The sequence below is a fragment of the Gracilinanus agilis genome, chromosome 6 (genome assembly GCF_016433145.1).
Source record: "Gracilinanus agilis isolate LMUSP501 chromosome 6, AgileGrace, whole genome shotgun sequence".
Lineage (NCBI taxonomy): Eukaryota > Metazoa > Chordata > Mammalia > Didelphimorphia > Didelphidae > Gracilinanus > Gracilinanus agilis.
In genome coordinates, this window is record NC_058135.1 from 260414288 (window position 1) to 260432888 (window position 18601).

An 18601-nucleotide genomic window follows, 5' to 3' on the forward strand; every position below is an offset into this window, starting at 1 on the left:
CTTCCTTCCTTCCTTCCTTCCTTCCTTCCTTCCTTCCTTCCTTCCTTCCTTCCTTCTTTCCTTCCTTCCTTCCTTCCTTCCCTCCCTCCTTCTATCCTTCCTGGGGCATATAGTACAGCTCAGAGAGGGACGGTGTGTGTGGCAGCCCCAGAGAGCTGCAGGTGGCTGGAGATGGCTGCCCTGTGGGTTACCCTGGCCTGCCCGCTGTGGTGGACCTGGGTCCTCGGCTGTGAGGGTGCCTAGGTGGAGGGAGCTAGGTGGGCCGGGGGTCTTCTGCCCCAAGGTCCCGTGGCAGATGGGCAGCCTGAGGCGAGGGCTTGTCTCTTCTGTGCCAGGCGCTCCCTGTCCCAACCCTCTCCCAGCAGGCCCTGCGTGTGCCAGCCTGATTCGCTGAGTGTCTGTTGGCTTTCTCCTAGGCGGCTGCTGAAGAGCGAGCTGGGATCCTTCATCACAGACTACTTCCAGGTAAGAGGACGCAGACCAGATGGCCCGGGAGCTGAGTGCGAGAGATTGGGGTGTCCTAGGGCGGGTGGGTTGAGGCACCCCATGCCCTTCTTCTCTGCTCGGGGCTCCCAGAGGTCTGAGGGGCACCAGCCCCCTGAGGAGCTCAGACACCGTGCTGGGACTGAAGAGGAACCGATGAATAAGGAGCCACTGGGCGGCTCCATGGCTAGAGAGCCAGGCCTGGAGACCAGAGGTCCTGGGTGCAAATGTGACCTCAGATACTGCCTTGCTGTGTGACCCTGGGCAAGTCACTGAACCCCCACGGCTTAGCCCTGGCCGCTCTTCTGCCTCGGAACCGACACGCAATGTCCTTTCTAAGACAGAAGGTGGGGTTCAAAAAGAAAGAAACAGCCAGCACCTGCCACTGTTTCTCTAGGTATCCGCTCTACCTGCCCCCTCAGTTTCCCCATCTGTAAAATGGAAAGCATTTAACCAGGCAGGCTCTGCACTTCCCTTCAGATTTGAGTGAGTGTAAAGCACTCAGCAGGAGCAGGAACTTTTTAGGTGAGATGGCGTCACCTGGCTGGCATCCTTCAGCTAGTAGAGGGTGACTACAGGGCCTAAAATAAGCATCGATTCCAGGACAGAAGAGGGGTAGGGGCCGGACACTGGGGGTGAGGTGACTTGTCCAGGGTCACACAGGTCACAAGGGTGTGTGAGGCCAGATCTGAACTCCCTCTCTCGAGGCCCAGCTCTCCATCCACTGACCTTCCAACCACAATATCTTTCCACTACCTCAAGTGATTTTTTTTAATGGTAAAGATATTTTATTTTACCAATTACATAGAGTAAATTTCCACATAAGTTTTCTGAAGTTAAATGATTTAAAAAAAACTCCTCTGACCTTGGGTCCACTCAGACTTGTCCAGGCCGGTCCTCCGACCCCAGAGCCTCTCCTTGGCCACTTCCGTGCTTCTCCTCGGCTCCGTTGGCCAGCCTTGAGACCCCCTCGGGCGAGTGGCCCTGGGTGGGATGGGAGAGGAGGCTCTCGGGGGAGAATTCTTCTCTTTTAGTGGACAGGAAAAGCCCAGCAGTGCTTAGAGGGGACGCCCCGTTCTCTGCAGCCATCTCGGGCCGGCTGCGCCTCAGAGGCTGCCCCAAGCGGAATGCCAGGAGGAGGGCCGTGGGGGTCCCAGATCACCCCAAACGTCCGCGAGGTTTTGGCGTCTTGGCTGCTCTGGAGAGCTTCTTTTCACCCTATTTTGTGTTCTTTGCTATAAAGGGGAGATGGAGTAAGGATACGCTGAGAACGCTGGGGGATACCAAGACGGCAGCCATAAAGTTATTTTTTCCAGGGGCGTGTTCTGCGGATGGCTTTGGGCATGTTCTCTGTGGAGGGAAGACCGTGATCTCCTGGTTTGGGGCTTTTTTAGAGGGAGGCAATTGTTAATCCGTTAATGGGGTTGGTGGGAATGATGGCTCTCCCCCTCCTGTGATAAATGTAGAAGCAGGAGGGAAGAGGGGGAAGCGTTCCGGAGCTGAAGCCTGATATCAGGCCTTGGGTTCCATTCCAGCCCCGCTCCGTACCCCCGAGGTGGCAGGTGTAAAAGATGGGGCAGCAGGGATGCTAGAATGTGACCTAAATGGTTTGTGGGTACACAACACAGGACACGGTGGTTTCTCTCCCGTAGAATGGCGGGGATTGGCCTGGACGCTTCTGAAACCCTTCTTTGTGCTGCCCCTTCATCCGAGTGAATATTCCGCCCCGCCGGGGGTCCCAATCCCAGCCCCCCACCCAGCCTTCCTCTTTACCTACAAAGGCCTCCCTTTAGAAGAGGCCTTTCAAAGGCCTCGAGGGTTTCTCACAAAGAAAAAGCAACTTGGGGATTTTTTTTTTCTTGATTTCCAAGTAAAAAGTTTTTTTGTTTTTTAATATTTCTAAGCAAAAGGCCTGCTTGCTAGGAAGGGAGGCCTCTGGGCACGTCGCGTTCTTACTGCCTGGCCCGAGTCAGAAGGGAGAATGCCGTTGTCTGGGGAAAGGCCGTCGAGCCACAGAAACCGAGAATTGAGTCAGGCTTTGTGCCTGCGGCCTGCTCCAAAGGCAGCTCCGGCCACGGAGGGAGAATTAGTCAGCGCTGAATCATTTCGTCTGCCCTTGACTCATCCTCACGGGCGCTGCTCCGAGGCTCTCGGCCTCTCTTCTCCCCCGTGGGGGCCGCGGGGGCCAGAGCCCCCCCCCCCACAGAAAAGGGCTCTGTGGTTGCCCCGAGGAGCCGGGGCTCAGGAGGGAGACGAGAAGGAAGGGGCTGCCCCGGCTCTACGAGGGCGCTGCTTCGGAAAGAAGCCCGGGCCGTGATTCTGTTCTGTAGGCCCTAAGCACAGCTCTCATGCCAGGTGTCGTGTCTGGGCCCTGGGGCCGGGCCGGGCAGGGCTGAGGGGGTGGGGGGCAGGAGCAGGGCCCCCCCAAGCCATCCTCCACTCCCCACCTTTAGTCTTGGCTGAAGACTAAGTTGGGTCTGAGGAGAAATAAAACAGGATCAAACATTCCTTCGTCAATTCAAACATGGCCCCCATTTAGCTGCTTTGAAAGCCTCCAGAATCGACCCTGAGCATCGTTACCCAGGCAGAAGAGCGGGAAGGGCTCAGCCATGGGGGTGAAGGGACCCCACGAAGAGGCCCCATTGAACCCAGGACGCTCCGTCTCTGGCGCCAGTCTTGTACCCTCGGGGGGTAGCCAGGAGGCTCTGTGGATCGAGAGCCGGGCCTAGAAATGGGGAGTCAAATGGGGTCCCTTCCTGGCTGGGGCGACCCTGGGCCAGTCACTTAACCCCAGTTGCCTGGCCCTTTCCACTCTTCTGGAGTTAGAAGAACTGATTAGAAGATGGAAGTGAAGGGATAAAAAGAAAGCAGAAGGGAAGGGCTTGTTGTTTTTTAACGCCATACAAAGTCATTTGGGGTTTGGGCTGGCTCCGAGTCAGCAGGGTCAGGAAGGCCTTCGGGAGGGCCCAGCCGAAGAGCCGGCATCGAAGGACACTCACTAGGGATGCCCAGACCCATGGAGAAGGGAGGCGAGCTCAGAGTCGTGGTTGAGACGAGGGAGGCCAGACTGTAGACGGCAAGGAAGAGAGCTATGGGCAGGGAGGCCAGCTAGGGAGTGCCGGGCCAGGGGATGCCCAGGACGACTCTGGATTTGGTCCTCGAGGCCGCGGGCACGAGGGCTACAAGAGCTGGAAATGAGTGTGGCGTCTCCTCCGAGCCTCTGCCTCCATTCCAGCCTGGGCAGGGCAGCCAGAGCCCCCAGGGGCCCTCGGGACCGAGAACGGGCCAGGAGGAGGCGGGGAGGCCCGAGCCCGTCGGCAGCCGCCCCTCGGCCTGGGCGTCTAAGCAGAGAAGCCAGCGGCCGGGGCTCGGTTCACCCCGAGAGCCTGCAGGAGCCCTGCTCGAGTGGCTGAGGTTAGAGGAGGGGACTTTGGTGTCGCTCCTGAAGGCTCATGAAAGGGGTGGGGCCGGCGGGGGTGCCGAGCCCCCGAAGATCACAGAGCCGAGTCTGATTTCCCAGAAAGGCCTGACCCGGGGAGGGCCGGCCTGCAGAGAGAAAAGGGGGAAGAAAATCTGTGCCGGCAGAGCTTCGGCGGCCACTCCGGGGACTCAAATGGAAGCTGAAAAGAAAAAGGAGCTTTTCCCCGGCCCCGGCCTAGGAGGGTCACTTGATCCCCAGCTCCAGCTCCAGCCATCGGGCCCTCCGAGGCCTCGCACCGCCCCATGAGCCACGCGGAGGTTTTCCACCGTTTCGGTCATTAGCTTCTCGGATGGCGAAGGGCCCCGAGATCCGGAGGGACAAACGGTCTCCCCAGCTTTCCGCCGACTCTCGGCTTCCTCGTTATTAGGACTCGGAGGGCCGCTTCTGCTTTGGGGGGCTTGTTTTTCTGACCGCCGAACGTTAAAACACTTCCGTGGAACAGAATTTTTGCCTCGTTCTCAGCTTTGGTTTTAAGTCACAGACTAAAAGCTGCTTAGGAAGAAGAGAAATTCGGCTAGCGGAGATTGCCGGGAGGTTGTGGGTCGGTTGGCAGCACTGATTTCCCCCCCATTTCCTGTTCCTATTGGAAAGAATCGCAGCAGGCCGGCTGTCCCACCTCCTCCTCCTCCTCATCACTAAAAAAGATCTAGCTTTGCCTTCCTAGTGGACCGAGGATCCCACGAGGAGTCTGCAATGAAAAAAGATCAGAAGCGTTTTGGGAATCGGGGTCACTGGAAGCGAGAAGGAAGACCGCTTCAGGGATGAGGTTAAGATAGAATAAAGGGGCCCCGAGACGGGAAGTCCTGGGTTCAAATCTGACCTCAGACATTTCCCAGTTGGGTAGCCGTAGGCAAGTCACTTAACTCCCACGTTCTAGCCCTTCCTCAGTGTTGATTCTAAGACAGAAGGGAAGGGCTAAAAAAAAGAGAAAAAGAATGAAAGCTTCCAAAGGACTAGCAGGCAATTAAATGCTTTCTCATTCATTCATTCATTCATTCATTCATTCATTCATTCATTCATTCATTCATTCTTTCCTTCATTCCCCTTGGCTCCCCAGGACAGAACTGGGAGGTGTGGGTAAAAGTCACAAATAGGCAAATTAGAGTTTAATATAAGGAAAGATTTCCCACAGTGGGAAGCATCCAGAAAGGATGGGGCTCCCCCTTTCTGGAAGTCTTCAAGCCAAGGCCAGCAATCTTCGGTCCGTCTGCTGAAGCTTTGTGCTTTGGGGATGGGCCTGGCAGCCTCCTCAGTTGGGGATTCGTGGGCCAGAATCGCCCCGATGAAGAGGGCCGCAGGGGTGGTGATCTGTGTGCGTGGTGATCACACCGGAGGCTCTGGAAGCCTCTCTGTGGACCCTCCTAAAATGAGATGCTTGGGGCACTTAACTCTTGACTTAATTTTATTTTTTTAACCCTCACCTTCCATCTTAGAATGAATACTGTGTGTTGGTTCCAAGGCTGAAGAGCAGGAAGGGCGAGGCCATGGGGGTGAAGTGATTTGCCCAGGGTCACCCGGATGGGAAGTGTCTGAGGTCAGATTTGAACCTAGGACCTCCTCTCTAGCCACTGAACCACCCAACAATTTCAGTGTAAATGATGTGGATAAAATCAATGGGGAGCAGGCTGAGGATGGCCAGAGTGGCCTGGCGAGGCTTCTCTATGAAACTAAGTAATAATATCCGACATCCAGGCGACGTTGTGAAAGCTTGCAAAGCTCCCTCTGCATTAGCATCTCCCGGCACAGCCCGGCAGCCCTGTGAGGGAGGGTCTCTGGGGGTCTGGATTTCCCCGGCGCAGGAGGCAGTGAGGGACTCGGCCAGGGTCCCACAGCAGGGAGCACGGCGAGCTCCAGCATCGTCTTCCACCCTTGGCAGCCGCCTGTCCAGCGTCATCCCTCGGAGCCTTTCTTGGCGTCTGTCCCTTCTCCAGCCAGGACTTGGCAAGGATCTGAATAAAAGAGGGGACCGGCCGGGGGAGGCGAGTCTGGGGGAGAGGATTTGGCCCGGGTACCTCCTGTGAAACTGAGGAGAGGACTGAGGGATTTGCCTGGAGGGTCCCCAAGTCACTCATTTTTAGACTCTTAACATTGTTTTTTGGTCCATTATTTTCTTTACTCAAAATGAATATGTTGGGGGGAGCCAGGCCTGGAGAGGGAGCTCCTGGGTTCTAAATCCACTTCCTAGCTGGGTGACCCTGGGCAAGTCACTTCACCCCCATGGCCTAGCCCTTCCCACTCTTCCGCCTTGGAATGAATACACGGTATTAATTAATAGTTGACATTATTAATTAATCATTGATACTAAGAAAGTAAAAGGAGGCCAGCGTCCGCCATACTCCCTGCCTCTCCATTGAAAGGAGGGAGGCTGGATCCGCTCGTGGCTTTAGAGCCCGAAGGGTCTCAAAGTCTCTGGCCCAGGAGACAAAGGGTGGTCTCGAGTCACCCAGGCGGGGAGAGTTGGGCGCTTTCCCCGTCTTCTCTGGGGCCAAGTTCAGCTCTTATATAATTTAGCTCTTATAAATGATAATTATAATGACTCGGGCTTCTGTTGCCCAAAGCTGCGGGCCAGGGGAGCCAGGGAAGAGCGAGACGAGAGCAGGGGTCCTTGAGAACGAGTGCGGACGAAGAGGGGCCTTGGGGCTGGCCTCCCGCGTGGCCGGAGAGCCCTTCCTTCCTTTTGGCAATCCGAGTCCAGTCTAGCAGATATTTATTTATTCGGTGCCTACTGCGTGCAGGGCACAGTGTGGGACGTGGGGGTACCGTAGAGGTCATTGAATCCATGCCGTTCCTCCCTTTTATTTTATGGGGTACACATAAGTGACTTACCCAGCCTCCCTCAGGGACTGAGCGCTTGTGCCAGGGTTCAAACCTGAGTTTCTTTCACTGACACAGTGCCAGGTTTGGTTTTTGATGGCCCCCCTTCCTAGAAAAGTGTTCCCCAGTCTGTCCCTGCTCGGACCCCGGCCTTCCCTCTCCCTCCCTAAGCGGCCTCGGTGTATCTGTCCCCCATTTATCCAGAGTGACCCGGGGAATGCGAGCCTCGGAGTTTTGTTTGATCTATGCTGCCTTCCCCCCAATTACCTGAGATATTTGGGGTGCTCCACACAGAAATCCTGACCGATATTAGCCGGAGGACTTTGAGCAAGTCATCTGACTTCCCCGGACTCCAGTTTTCTTGTCTAAAACAACTCCCTTGTCCTCCCACCTGACCTTTATGGAACTGCGATAAGAAAAGTTCTTTGTAAACCTTCCGAACTCTCTACTGAAATAGGAGGTGGTGAATCTTCCTTCCTAATAGTTCTGCTGAATGAGGGGCGCCCAACCCTTTCCAGGCCTCTTACCCTCCATTCGGTATCAAAACCCCCACATTTTAGAATTATCCCAAACCATGCTTTTGGATAGGAATAATTCATTTTAATGGAATGAGTTATTTATTGTTACCTATATCGGCTTGGAAATTCTTTTTATTTTTTACTTTAAAAAAAAAAACCTCACCTCCCATCTTAGAAGCTGACCAGCAGCCACACAAAAGTTCCTAGTAGGTAAAACACTCAGAAAGGGGGACCAGGGACTGAGAGAAAAATGGGTGACATGTTAAAGCCTAAGGCAGAGGGGCAGCTGGGGAGCTCAGTGGATTGAGAGTCAGGCCTAGAGACGGGAGGTCCTGGGTTCAAAGCTGGCCTCAGACACTTCCCAGCTGTGTGACCCTGGGCAAGTCACTTGACCCCCATTGCCCACCCTTACCACTCTTCTACCAAGGAGCCAATACATAGAAGTTAAGGGTTTAAAAAAAAAAAAGTCTAAGGCAGTGATTAGTGATTCCCAAAGTGGGCGCCACCGCCCCCCTGGTGGGTGCTGCAGCGATCAAGGGGAGCAGTGATGGCCACAGGTGCATTTATCCTTCCTATTAATTGCTATTAAAATTTAAAAAATTAATTTCCAGGGGGCTAAGTAATATTTTTTCTGGAAAGGGGGCGGTAGGGAACCACTGGTCTAAGGGAAAGAGAGCTTAAGGCAAGAAGAAAGATGCAAAGACAAAGAAAGTTCCGACATGAAGTAGTCAGACAGCGAGTTAGCTGTGGTGGGATACAGCTTCACTGGAATGAAGCTCTGAGGGTGAAGAGCTTAACCCTTAGCCGACACATTGGTGTTTTTATTGGGGTTAAAACAGTACAGGGGGAAGGGAAAATGGTCATTAGACACGTGGTCTGAGATATACATATTATGAGGTGATTCATGAGGTACATTCTGCCGATTCTAAGACAATAGGTACAACTAAGGCCTGGATGAGGAGTTCATGTGGCCCGAGGCATCTGAGTTTGTTTGATACAGAGATTAATTGATTGTTATTGGTAAAATAAGGAGACTGAGATAACTGACCAGTCTTCGGAGTGTAGCCTTAGGGAAGGACTAGGGATTTGACAAGGTTAAGGTTCAATTTAACTCAAGGTTATAGAAACCAATCCTAAGAAATACCAGAAGAGTCAGCTTTTTGAGCACCCCTAAAATAATACCAAGATTAACATATGCCTGGACTCCTACAGAATCAATACTGTGTATGGACTCCATGGCCGAAAAGTGGTAAGGGCTAAGCAACGGGGTTAAGTGACTTGTGCAGGGTCACATGGCTAGGAAGTATCTAAGGCCAGATTTGAACTTGGGTTCTCCCATCTCTAGACCTAGATCTCAATTCACTTAGCCACCCAGCTCCCCCTACCAGTAGCTTCTTAATGAGGCTCTCATACCCTCTTGGATAATGGATACTTCTATCTGGGAAAGGAAATTCCCATTTGGTACTGAATCCTCTTTATTCTTTGTGGGGACAAAAGACATCTAAATGGAAGGAAGATTATGGATGGATAGAGAAATGGGTGGATGGGTAAATGGATGGATAGAGGGAGATAGATGGCAGGTAAATGGATAGGTAGATGAGTAGATGGATTGATGTTAGATGAGTAGATAGGTAGATAGATGGTGGATGGATAGATGGTAATTATATAGATGGTAGATAAATGGTGGGTAGATGGATAGAGGTAAATGGTAGATGAGTAGATAGGGAGATAGATGGTAGATGGATAGGTAGATAGATTAGTAGATGGATTGATGGTAGATGAGTAGATAGGTAGATAGATGGTGGATGGATAGATGGTAATTATATAGTTGGTAGATAAATGGTGGGTAGATGGATAGAGGTAGATGAGTAGATAGGGAGATAGATGGTGGATGGATAGATGGTAATTATATAGATGGTAGATAAATGGTGGGTAGATGGATAGAGGTAGATGGTAGATGAGTAGATAGGGAGATAGATGGTAGATGGATAGGTAGATAGATTAGTAGATGGATTGATGGTAGATGAGTAGATAGGGAGGTAGATGGTGGATGGATAGATGGTAATTATATAGATGGTAGATAAATGGTGGGTAGATGGATAGAGGTAGATGGTAGATGAGTAGATAGGGAGATAGATGGTAGATGGATAGGTAGATAGATTAGTAGATGGATTGATGGTAGATGAGTAGATAGGGAGGTAGATGGTGGATGGATAGATGGTAATTATATAGATGGTAGATAAATGGTGGGTAGATGGATAGAGGTAGATGGTAGATGAGTAGATAGGGAGATAGATGGTAGATGGATAGGTAGATAGATTAGTAGATGGATTGATGGTAGATGAGTAGATAGGGAGGTAGATGGTGGATGGATAGATGGTAATTATATAGATGGTAGATAAATGGTGGGTAGATGGATAGAGGTAGATAAGTAGATAGGGAGGTAGATGGTGGATGGATAGATGGTTGGTAGAAAGATGGTAGGTAGATGGATAGGTAGATAGATGGTAGATAGGTAGATGGCAGGTATATAGATGGTAGGAAAATGGTGGGTAGATAGGTAGAGGTAGGTGAGTAGATGGTAGATGAATAGATAGGTAGGTAGATGGATGGTTAGATAGAGGGTGAATAGGAAGATACATATGAATCCTTTCTGAAACGTTTACTGTGTATCAAGCGTTAATCTAAGCACTAGGAATATAGATAAACAAGACAGTTCCTGTCCTCAAGGAGCTTACATTCTAATGGGGGAAGATAACATAAAAACACACTCCCAGGTGAGAAGAGAAATGTGATTTGAAATCTGAAGTGATATGGGGGGAAGATGTTGACCCTTCCTATGTGTAAGGAAAAGGCTGACCTGTCTGAGCTGTGGACCCTGCAGGAGGGTATATTAATTTTTATTGGTGTCATTTATTTTTTATCTCTTCTTCATTTCTGGTTATGTCTATCCTGTATAGCAAGTTGTCATGGAACAGTGAATAAACGACTCATCCCAGGTGTCTGACTCAGATGCAGTGTTTCAAACCCATAATCCCCCTCAGTCCATTTTCTCAACTTCGAGAATCCTTTATCTTTTTTCTCCTGGGAGGGATCGAGTACTTCGGACGTGGGTGCTGGGAACACTCAGAGCCAACTGTCTGCTATTTAATTCCACACTGAGATCTTTTCTGGGCTCTTGGCTATTCTCTGAAATAGTCATCACTTCTGTTTTTTCTCCTCTCTTGGCAGAACCAACTTCTTGCTAAAGGGCTGCTGTTTGTGGAAGAGAAGGTTCACCTGTGTGAAGGTGAGTATGAGGGGCCTTCTGGAGGGGGGTGGACGTTGGGTCAGCTGCTCAGGATCCCTTTGGCCCCTGGGAGCAGGACTCTGGACTCCAGCCGAGTCAGACTGGGCTCTGCTGCTCCTGCCAGGGCCAAACAGATGGACAGGAGGTTTTATCAGGGGTGTCTTATTGTTGTTGTTAGAAGGGGTGAGGGTGGTTTCTCTGGTTCTCCCCAGGGACATATGTTGTTCTTCTTTGATGATATCCAGATTACAGGTTAAAGGGTGGATGTTCCACTATACTCTGGGTTCTAATCCAGGTTGCCTTCCTGTGGATAGAAGGAATGTCTTTTGTTGTGTGTGTGGGGGGGTGTTGGCATTAATCAGGGCAGTTAGGTGGCACAGCAGGTAGAGAACTGGATCTAGTCAGGAAGACTCATCTTTGTGAGTTCAAATCCAGCCTCAGATGCTCACTAGCTGTGTGACCTTGGACAAGTCACTTGACCTGGTTGCCTCAGTTTCCTCATTTGTAAAATGAGCTGGAGAAGGAAATGGCCAACCACTCCAGTATCTTTCCCAAGAAAACCTGAAATGGGGCCATGAAGAGTCAGGCACAACTGAAATGAATGAACAACGATGAAGTTTGATCATGAGCCAAAAGAGCCCCTTCTTTTTCTTTTCAGTTCTTTTTTTTTTTTTAATTTGAAAATTTTTATTTAATTAATTAATTTAGAGTGTTTTTCCATGGTTACATGATTCATGTTCTTTTCCTCCCCTCTTCTCCTCCCCCTCCCACCCTCCCACCCCCCAGTAGCCAACAAGCAATTCCAATTGCTTAGTATCATTGCTTAGTATCAGTTTTAAGGTAGAAGAGTGACCAAAGACAGGAAATTGAAATTAAGTGTAAATGACTTGCTCAGGGTCATACAGCCAGGAAATGTCCAAAGTCAGATTTGAGTCCAGGTCCTTCTGACTCCAGGCAGGTTCTCTATCCATTGTACCACCTCAATGCTCCAGAGCCCCTTCTTCTTGGAGCCATCAGGGTTGCCCCTCAGAATAGACAGGCAGCCACATATGGAGTGTTATTTGAAGGGCCGGGGGGCATGCAAAGGAAATAGAGCATTTAGATAGCTCCTGCTATGTGCTAAGCACTGTTTCAAATATTATCTTATGTGGTCCTCACAATAACTCTGAGATAGATGATTTACCCATATTTTACAAACGAGGAACCTGAGGCATAGAGAAGTTAAGCGATTTGCCTAGGGTCACACAGCGAGTAAGTATCTGGGGCTGGATTTGAACTCGGGTCTTTCTGATTTGGGTCTAAGACTCTCTTCACTGCTGCCAGCTGCCCGAAAGAGCTCCCAGTCTCTGTCACCGTGCCTGATGGGTTCAGGAAGGAGAAATGGGGATGAAGAAAAGAAAGCTCCCATTTCAGTGTACTCGTTGCTTTTCTTCCCTCTTCCTCCAAACTGCCAGGCACCCTTCCTGCTTGGGCCTGGATCTGTGTTTCAGAGACCTGCTTTTGTCTCTGCTCTCTTGAGAAGGTGTTATGTCAATTTATCATTACAAAGAGCACGTACTGGGCAGGCGTAGCCCTAGGACAGGTACCAGAGAGGGAGAAAAGCAGGAGCTGGAGACCTGGAGAGTTCACCCAAAACCTGGAAAATCAGTTACAGGATATTCAAAAAGGGGCAGAATGCATGCATTTATTTTTTCTTGGTGCCCAGAGCTACCCAAGCAGCCCTCCTTTCCTTTGTCCTCAAAATACAAATTTCAGTGCATCCTAATAAAGAAGAGTCATTTCCATGATTTTTACAATTGCTTTTATGCTGTTTTTAAAATTAAATTTTGTTTTATTTTCCCCCAATTACATGTAAAAACATTTTCCAGCAGTTTTCAAAGACTATCGAGTGTTGAATTCTCTCCCTCCCTCCTTCCCGGCCCTCCACCCCTCTTGAGATGGTAAGCAATCTCATAAAGATTTTACGTGGGTAATCATGTAAAACATTTTTCCATATTAATCCTTTTGTGGAAGGAAACTCCAACAGAAAAACATTAAGAAAGTGGGGAAAAAATGGCTTTCATCTGGATTCAGACCCAGTTCTTTCTCTTTGGAAGCAGACGGTGTTCATCATGAGTCCTTTGGGACAGTTTTAGATTGTTGTCCTGCTGAGAACAGCACCGAACAATGTTCTGGTCCTGCCTGCTTCACTCCGCTTCAGTTCAGGCTTTCCAGGCTCTCCCGAGCTCCTCCAGCTTGTCATTTCTTACAGCACAGAAGTATTCCATTTCGGTCATACGCTATAGCCCCCCTCGATGGGTGTCCCCTCCCTTTCCAGCTCTCTGTGCCCCCTCCCCCCTAAAAAAAGAGCCACTTTAAGCCATTTTTGTACGTTGGTCCTTCTCCTCTTAGTTCTTCATCCCTTTGGAATACAGACCTAGTAATGGTATTGCTAAGCCTTTGGGCGCGGGACCACATTCTTTGTTCACGACTCCTCCAACCATGAATTCTGAATCCATGTCCCAGCTTTCCCACATCCCCTCCAGGGTCTGTTATTTTCCTTTTCTGGTATACTAGCCAATCGGATAGGTGTAGGGTGGAACCTCAGAGTTGTTTTAATTTGCATTTCTCTAATTAATTAGTTCTCTAATAATGATATAGAACTTTTTTTTTTTGGTATGATTATAGAGAACTTTAATTACTTAGTCTGAGAAATGCTGGTTCCTATTCTTTGACCATTTATCCACTGGGGAATGACTTCTCTTCTTATATAGGCACGGATTTCTCCATGTATTTGAGAAATGAGGCCTTTATTAGAGAGACTTGTACAAAGTTTTTTTGTACCATGGTTACTGGGTGTTACTTTCCATCCTATTTCCTCCCCTGTTTAATTTCTGACCTCCACCTCCCTCTATTTGTCTTCATTTTTTATCAGTCCCACCCCCTTCTCTTATCTTTCCTGTAGGGTAAGCTAGATCAATTGATTGTGAATGTTTTTCCCTCATTGAGTCAATTCTGATGTATAGTTCTTGTGTTCCTCTCCCCACCTCCCCCATCTTCCTTCCCCTCCACCCTCTTCCGAGCCTCTTTTGTGTGCCACAATTTACCCCATTCTATTTTCCCCTTCCCTTCCTCCCAATGCATTCCTCTTACTCATGCCTTAATTTGATTTAAATTTTTATACCATCCCATCACATTCAACTCACACCCTCACCCTCTGCCTATGTATATGGCTTCTAATTGCCCAAGTAATGACAAAGGTCTTGGAGTGACAAGAATCATCTTCCCACATAGGGATGTAAATAGTTTAACCTTATTGAATGTCTTTTGATTTCTCTTTCCTGTTTACCTTTTTACATTTCTCTTAAGTTTTGTATTTGAGGGTCAGATTTTCCAGTCAGCTCTGGTCTTTTCATCAGGAAACTCTGAAAGTTCTCAGTTTCATTGAATACACAATTTTCCCCCTGAAGGATTATGCTTAGTTTTGCTGGGTAAATGATTCATGGTTATCGAAGTCCTTGCTGGTCTAGAATATCCAGGCCCTTGGATCCTTTAATGTAGAAGCTACTAAGACTTGTGCTATCCTGACTGTGGTTCCATGATATTTAAATTGTTTCTTTTTGGCTGCTTACATTATTTCTCCTTGACCTGAGAGTTTTGAAATTTGGCTACAATATTACTAGGAGTTATCCTCTTTCAGGAGGTGATTGGTGGATTCTTTCCATTTCTATTTCCCCCTTCCCCCCCCTTTTAAAATATTGAGGCAGTTTTCCTTGATAATTTCTTGAAAGATGATGTCTAAGCTTTTTTTTTTTTTTTTTTTAATCACGGCTTTCAGGTAGTCCAGTAATTCTTAAGTTATTTTTCCTGGATTTATTTTCCACATCAGTAGTTTTTCCAATGCGATATTTCACATTTTCCTCCATTTTTTCATTCTTTTGACTTTGTTTGATTGTGTGTGTGTTTTGTTTTTTAGACCCTTACCTTCTGTCTTGGAATCAATACTGTGTACTGTCTTCAAGGCAGAAGAGTGGTAAGGGTAAGCAGTGGGGGTTAAGTGACTTGCCCAGGGTCACACAGCTGGGAAGTATCTGAGGCCAGATTTGAACCTAGGACCTCCCATCTCTAGGCCTGGCTCCCAAACCAATGAGCTACCCAGCTGCCCCCAGCTTGATTGTTTCTTGATGTCTCATGGAGTTGTTACCTTTCATTTACCCAATTTGAATTTTTAAGGCATGATTTTCTTGAGAGTGAACTTTTGTACCTCCTTTTCTATAGGGCCAATTTCTTTTCTATAGGGTCATTTGAGAAGGTTTTCTCTTTGATGCATTTTTGTATATCTTTTTTCCATTTAGCCAATTCTTCCCTTTAAGAAATTCTTTTCTTCGTTGGATTTTTTTGTGCCTCTTTTACCCATTGGCCTATTCTGTTTTTTTTTTTAAATATGAATTTCTTCAGTATTTTTTTGTGCCTCCTTTACCAAATTGACTTTTTTCATGATTTTCTTGTATCACTCTCATTTCTTTTCCCAATTTTTCTTTTATCTCTTATTAGATTTTTATAATCCTTTTTGAGGTCTTTCATTAATTCTTTTTGGACATGAGAGTAATTCCCATTTTCTTTAGAGGTTTTGGATACAGCAGTATTTATTGTCTTCTTCTGAGTTTGTATGTTGGTCTTCCTGGTCACCAAAATAACTTTCTATGCTGTTTTTTTGTTTTGTTTTTGTTTTTGTTTTTTTGGTTGTTATTCTTTGCTCTTATTCCAGCCTTTTTCTTTTCTTTTCATTTAAAAACTATTCAAGTTTGACTCTGAAACCTTGTCGAAAGGAGCACTGTTCCAAGTTTTAGGTTCTTTTTGCAGTTGTCTTCAGAGCTGGCACTGTAGATCTATCTGTTTTCAGTTCTTCCAAGGTGGTACGATATAAGGAGAGGGGTGTTTAATATTCTCCTGGCCTGTGCTGCAGTCCATGAATAACCCCAAGCAGTCTCCTTAGAACTGTGACCAGGGTCCTCTGCTCTTCTTTGTCTGTAAGCACTGGTGTGTGCTGGCGCTCCTCCTCATCCTGAAAATGGGTAGAAATCATAGTGATCCATGTACCTTCTCCTCCATCTTGGCCTGTCTTATACTATTTAAAGAGAGAAACTGGGGAGCAGTGTAATGGGGATAATTTGAGGAAAGGTGTGTGGTACAAGGGAATTTTGAAAGGAGGTTATCAGGGATTTGTTAAGATAGTAAATCTAGATTACAGGTAGGCTGGGATAAGGAGATTCAGGATATAATAGGGCTGAAGTCAGGAGTTTAACACTGAAGGAATAAGATCTTCAGGGAGAGGGAGAATTAATCTAACAGGCAAATACAGCAAGGCTTATAGACCAGGACTCAGACTCAAACACAGGCTGAGGGAAATAGACTAAACTGAAATTAACAAACAGGGTTTAGTTAATTTCACAGGAAGGGACTTGTTTTGAAGTTACACCTTCCTCCAAGATGGATACCGGCTTCCTTGCAAGGCCAGAGTATGTTGGTTCTTTCCCTCTTCTTCCCTCACTTAATAACTAACTGACAAATTATACTAATAGGTCTGTTAAAACACAAAAGGGTTTATTATCTTTAAAGGATGATTTGTCAGGAAAATGGATTGAGGAAGCCCTAACAGTTGTCTCAGGAACCTCAGGTGGGGGAAGGGAGGCAGAGATGGAGTCTGAGTAAGGACCAGCCTTTAACTCAAGCTTACAAAGTGCTCTTGATATCTAAAGGGAATAAATGATGACTGACTAGTTTCTTTATATCTAATATTGTCAATTATAGCTAACCCTTCACGAATTTGAACTCCTCTTTAATTACTCTCCTTATTAACTCCACAGACATATAAGGTATGGGAGGGAAGGTAGGAAATAATATAAGGAAGGAAGATTTAAAGGGTTTATCCAAAATAACAATTTCTTAAATAAATATTTCAAAGCTAGGCTAAATTTCAATTCTACAGATAGGTAAGGAGGCAGCTCAGCTGATCAGACAACCTTCCTCCATGGGAGACCCAAACCAACTGAATTTTCCCTCAAGATTCCAAACCCCTAACTGCTTCTGAACTCAGCCAAAGCTTGAAAAAACTATATGACCCCCTCTCTATACTACAGCAGCTTGGTGGCTCAGTGGATTGAGAGGAAAAGAAGAGGACCTGGGTTCCAGTGTGGCCTCGGGCACTTCCTAACTGTGTGACCCTGGACAAGTCACTTAACCCCCATTGCCTAGCCCTTACTGCTCTTCGGCCCTGTAACCAATATACAGTATGGATTCTAAAATGGAAAGTGAAGGTTTTTTTAAAAGAGAGAGAGAGAGAGAGAATCTTCGTTTGGAAAAGAAAGATTGTCCCCGGTAAATGTCTTGGGCCCAATGAGATAATATTTGTAAAGAGCTTAGCACAGTGCTTTGTATACAGTAGGTACTTAATAAAAGCTTGTTCCTTCCTCCCTTCCTCTAAGTCATTTTGCAGATTTCACAGTTTATGTATTTGCAGATGTAGAATGCAGATGTGTGTCTGTGGAGGGAAGCCTGTTTGAAAATTTGATGATGACTCAAGGAACCTCCAAGGCTATGTGGAGAGAGCCCTGGGCCTAGAGTCACCTTAGCCTCAGACATTTTCTAGCCATGGCAAGTCCTTCCTCTGTTTGCCTCCGTTTCCTCATCTGTAAAAGGTGGAGAAGGAAATGGCAAATCTCTCCAGGATTTCTGCCAAGAAAACTCCAAATGGGATCACCAAGATGTGATGAAAATGACCAAACAACAAAACAAGTAACCAAGACTGAAAACTTTATAACAGACCCTTCTACTAAGGGCCCGTGTCATGGTTACATGAATGGTATGTCAACAATCCAAACATGGAGAGCTGCCAGGGGCTTTGCATGCATTACCTCCTGTTATCTGTCATCTCTGTGAGGTTACTTCTGGGCCACAAGTAGGTCTCACTTCCTTTTAATAGATGAGCAAATGGGGAGACGCAGAGACATACATTGAATTGCTGTTATCATCCCCATTTTGCAGATGGAAAAAAGATGGAAATGACTAGTCCAGGACCACACAGCTAGTGAATAGACATCAGTTGGGATTTGAACTCAGGTCTCCCTCACTTAGATCTATCCACTATTGTACACTGCCTTGCCAAAGAAAAGTTGAGCCACCTGTACCTAAGTGACTTATTTTGGTCCATCCCATGTCCATAATGAGAGCTATAAAGACTGGAAGGGATGCCCATGGACCATTCAAAGGTCTTCCTCCAGCGACGTGCCAGAGAAGGAAATGGCAAACCACTCCTGTGTCTTTGCCAAGAAAACTCCAGATGAGGGCACCAAGAGTTGGGCATGACTGAAATGACTAAACAACATCAAAGAGATCAATAGAGAGAGAGAGAGAGAGAGGTCAGCAGACAGATAGACAAGACAGGTAGATAGATAGACAGGTAGGTAGATGGATGGATGGATAGACAGACAGACAGCAGGTAGATAGACAGGTAGGTAAGTAGATGGATGGAGAGAGACAGGGAGTGAGAGGGAAGGAGAGAAAAAGAGAGGGAGAGAGAAGAATACTTAGATGAATGGATGCAGGGAAATGAATAGATGGATGGATGGATGCATGCATGGATGGATAGAGAGGAAGAGAGGGAGAGAGAGAGAGAGAGAGAGAGAGAGAGAGAGAGAGAGAGAGAGAGAGAAGGATACTTAGATGAATAGATGCAGAGAGATGAATAGATGGATGAATGAGTGGATATATTGACTGATGGATGGATATACAGACAGATAGACAGACTGATGGATGTACAGACAGATTGATGGATGGATATACAGACAGATAGACAGACTGGTGGATGGATATATAGCCAGATAGACAGACTGATGGATGGATATACAGACAGATAGAAAGACAGACCAGTATTCAGATGGAGAGTCCTTTACTCTTTCCCCCCATGCTATGTGAGCTCCCTGAGGGTAGGGATGGTTTCATTTGTGTCCATGTCTCTAGACTTAGTGCTGTACCTGG

General features: G+C 47.4%; 1 protein-coding gene across 1 annotated transcript in view; it reads left to right on the forward strand.

Moving 5' to 3' along the window:
* PRR5L (proline rich 5 like) overlaps positions 1-18601 on the forward strand; it is a 47544-nt gene that overhangs the window by 17187 nt on the left and 11756 nt on the right. The window contains exons 3-4 of the mRNA XM_044681855.1: positions 417-465; positions 10528-10680. Of these exons, the coding sequence (XP_044537790.1) occupies positions 417-465; positions 10528-10680 (202 nt within the window). The remainder of the gene's footprint in view (positions 1-416; positions 466-10527; positions 10681-18601) is intronic.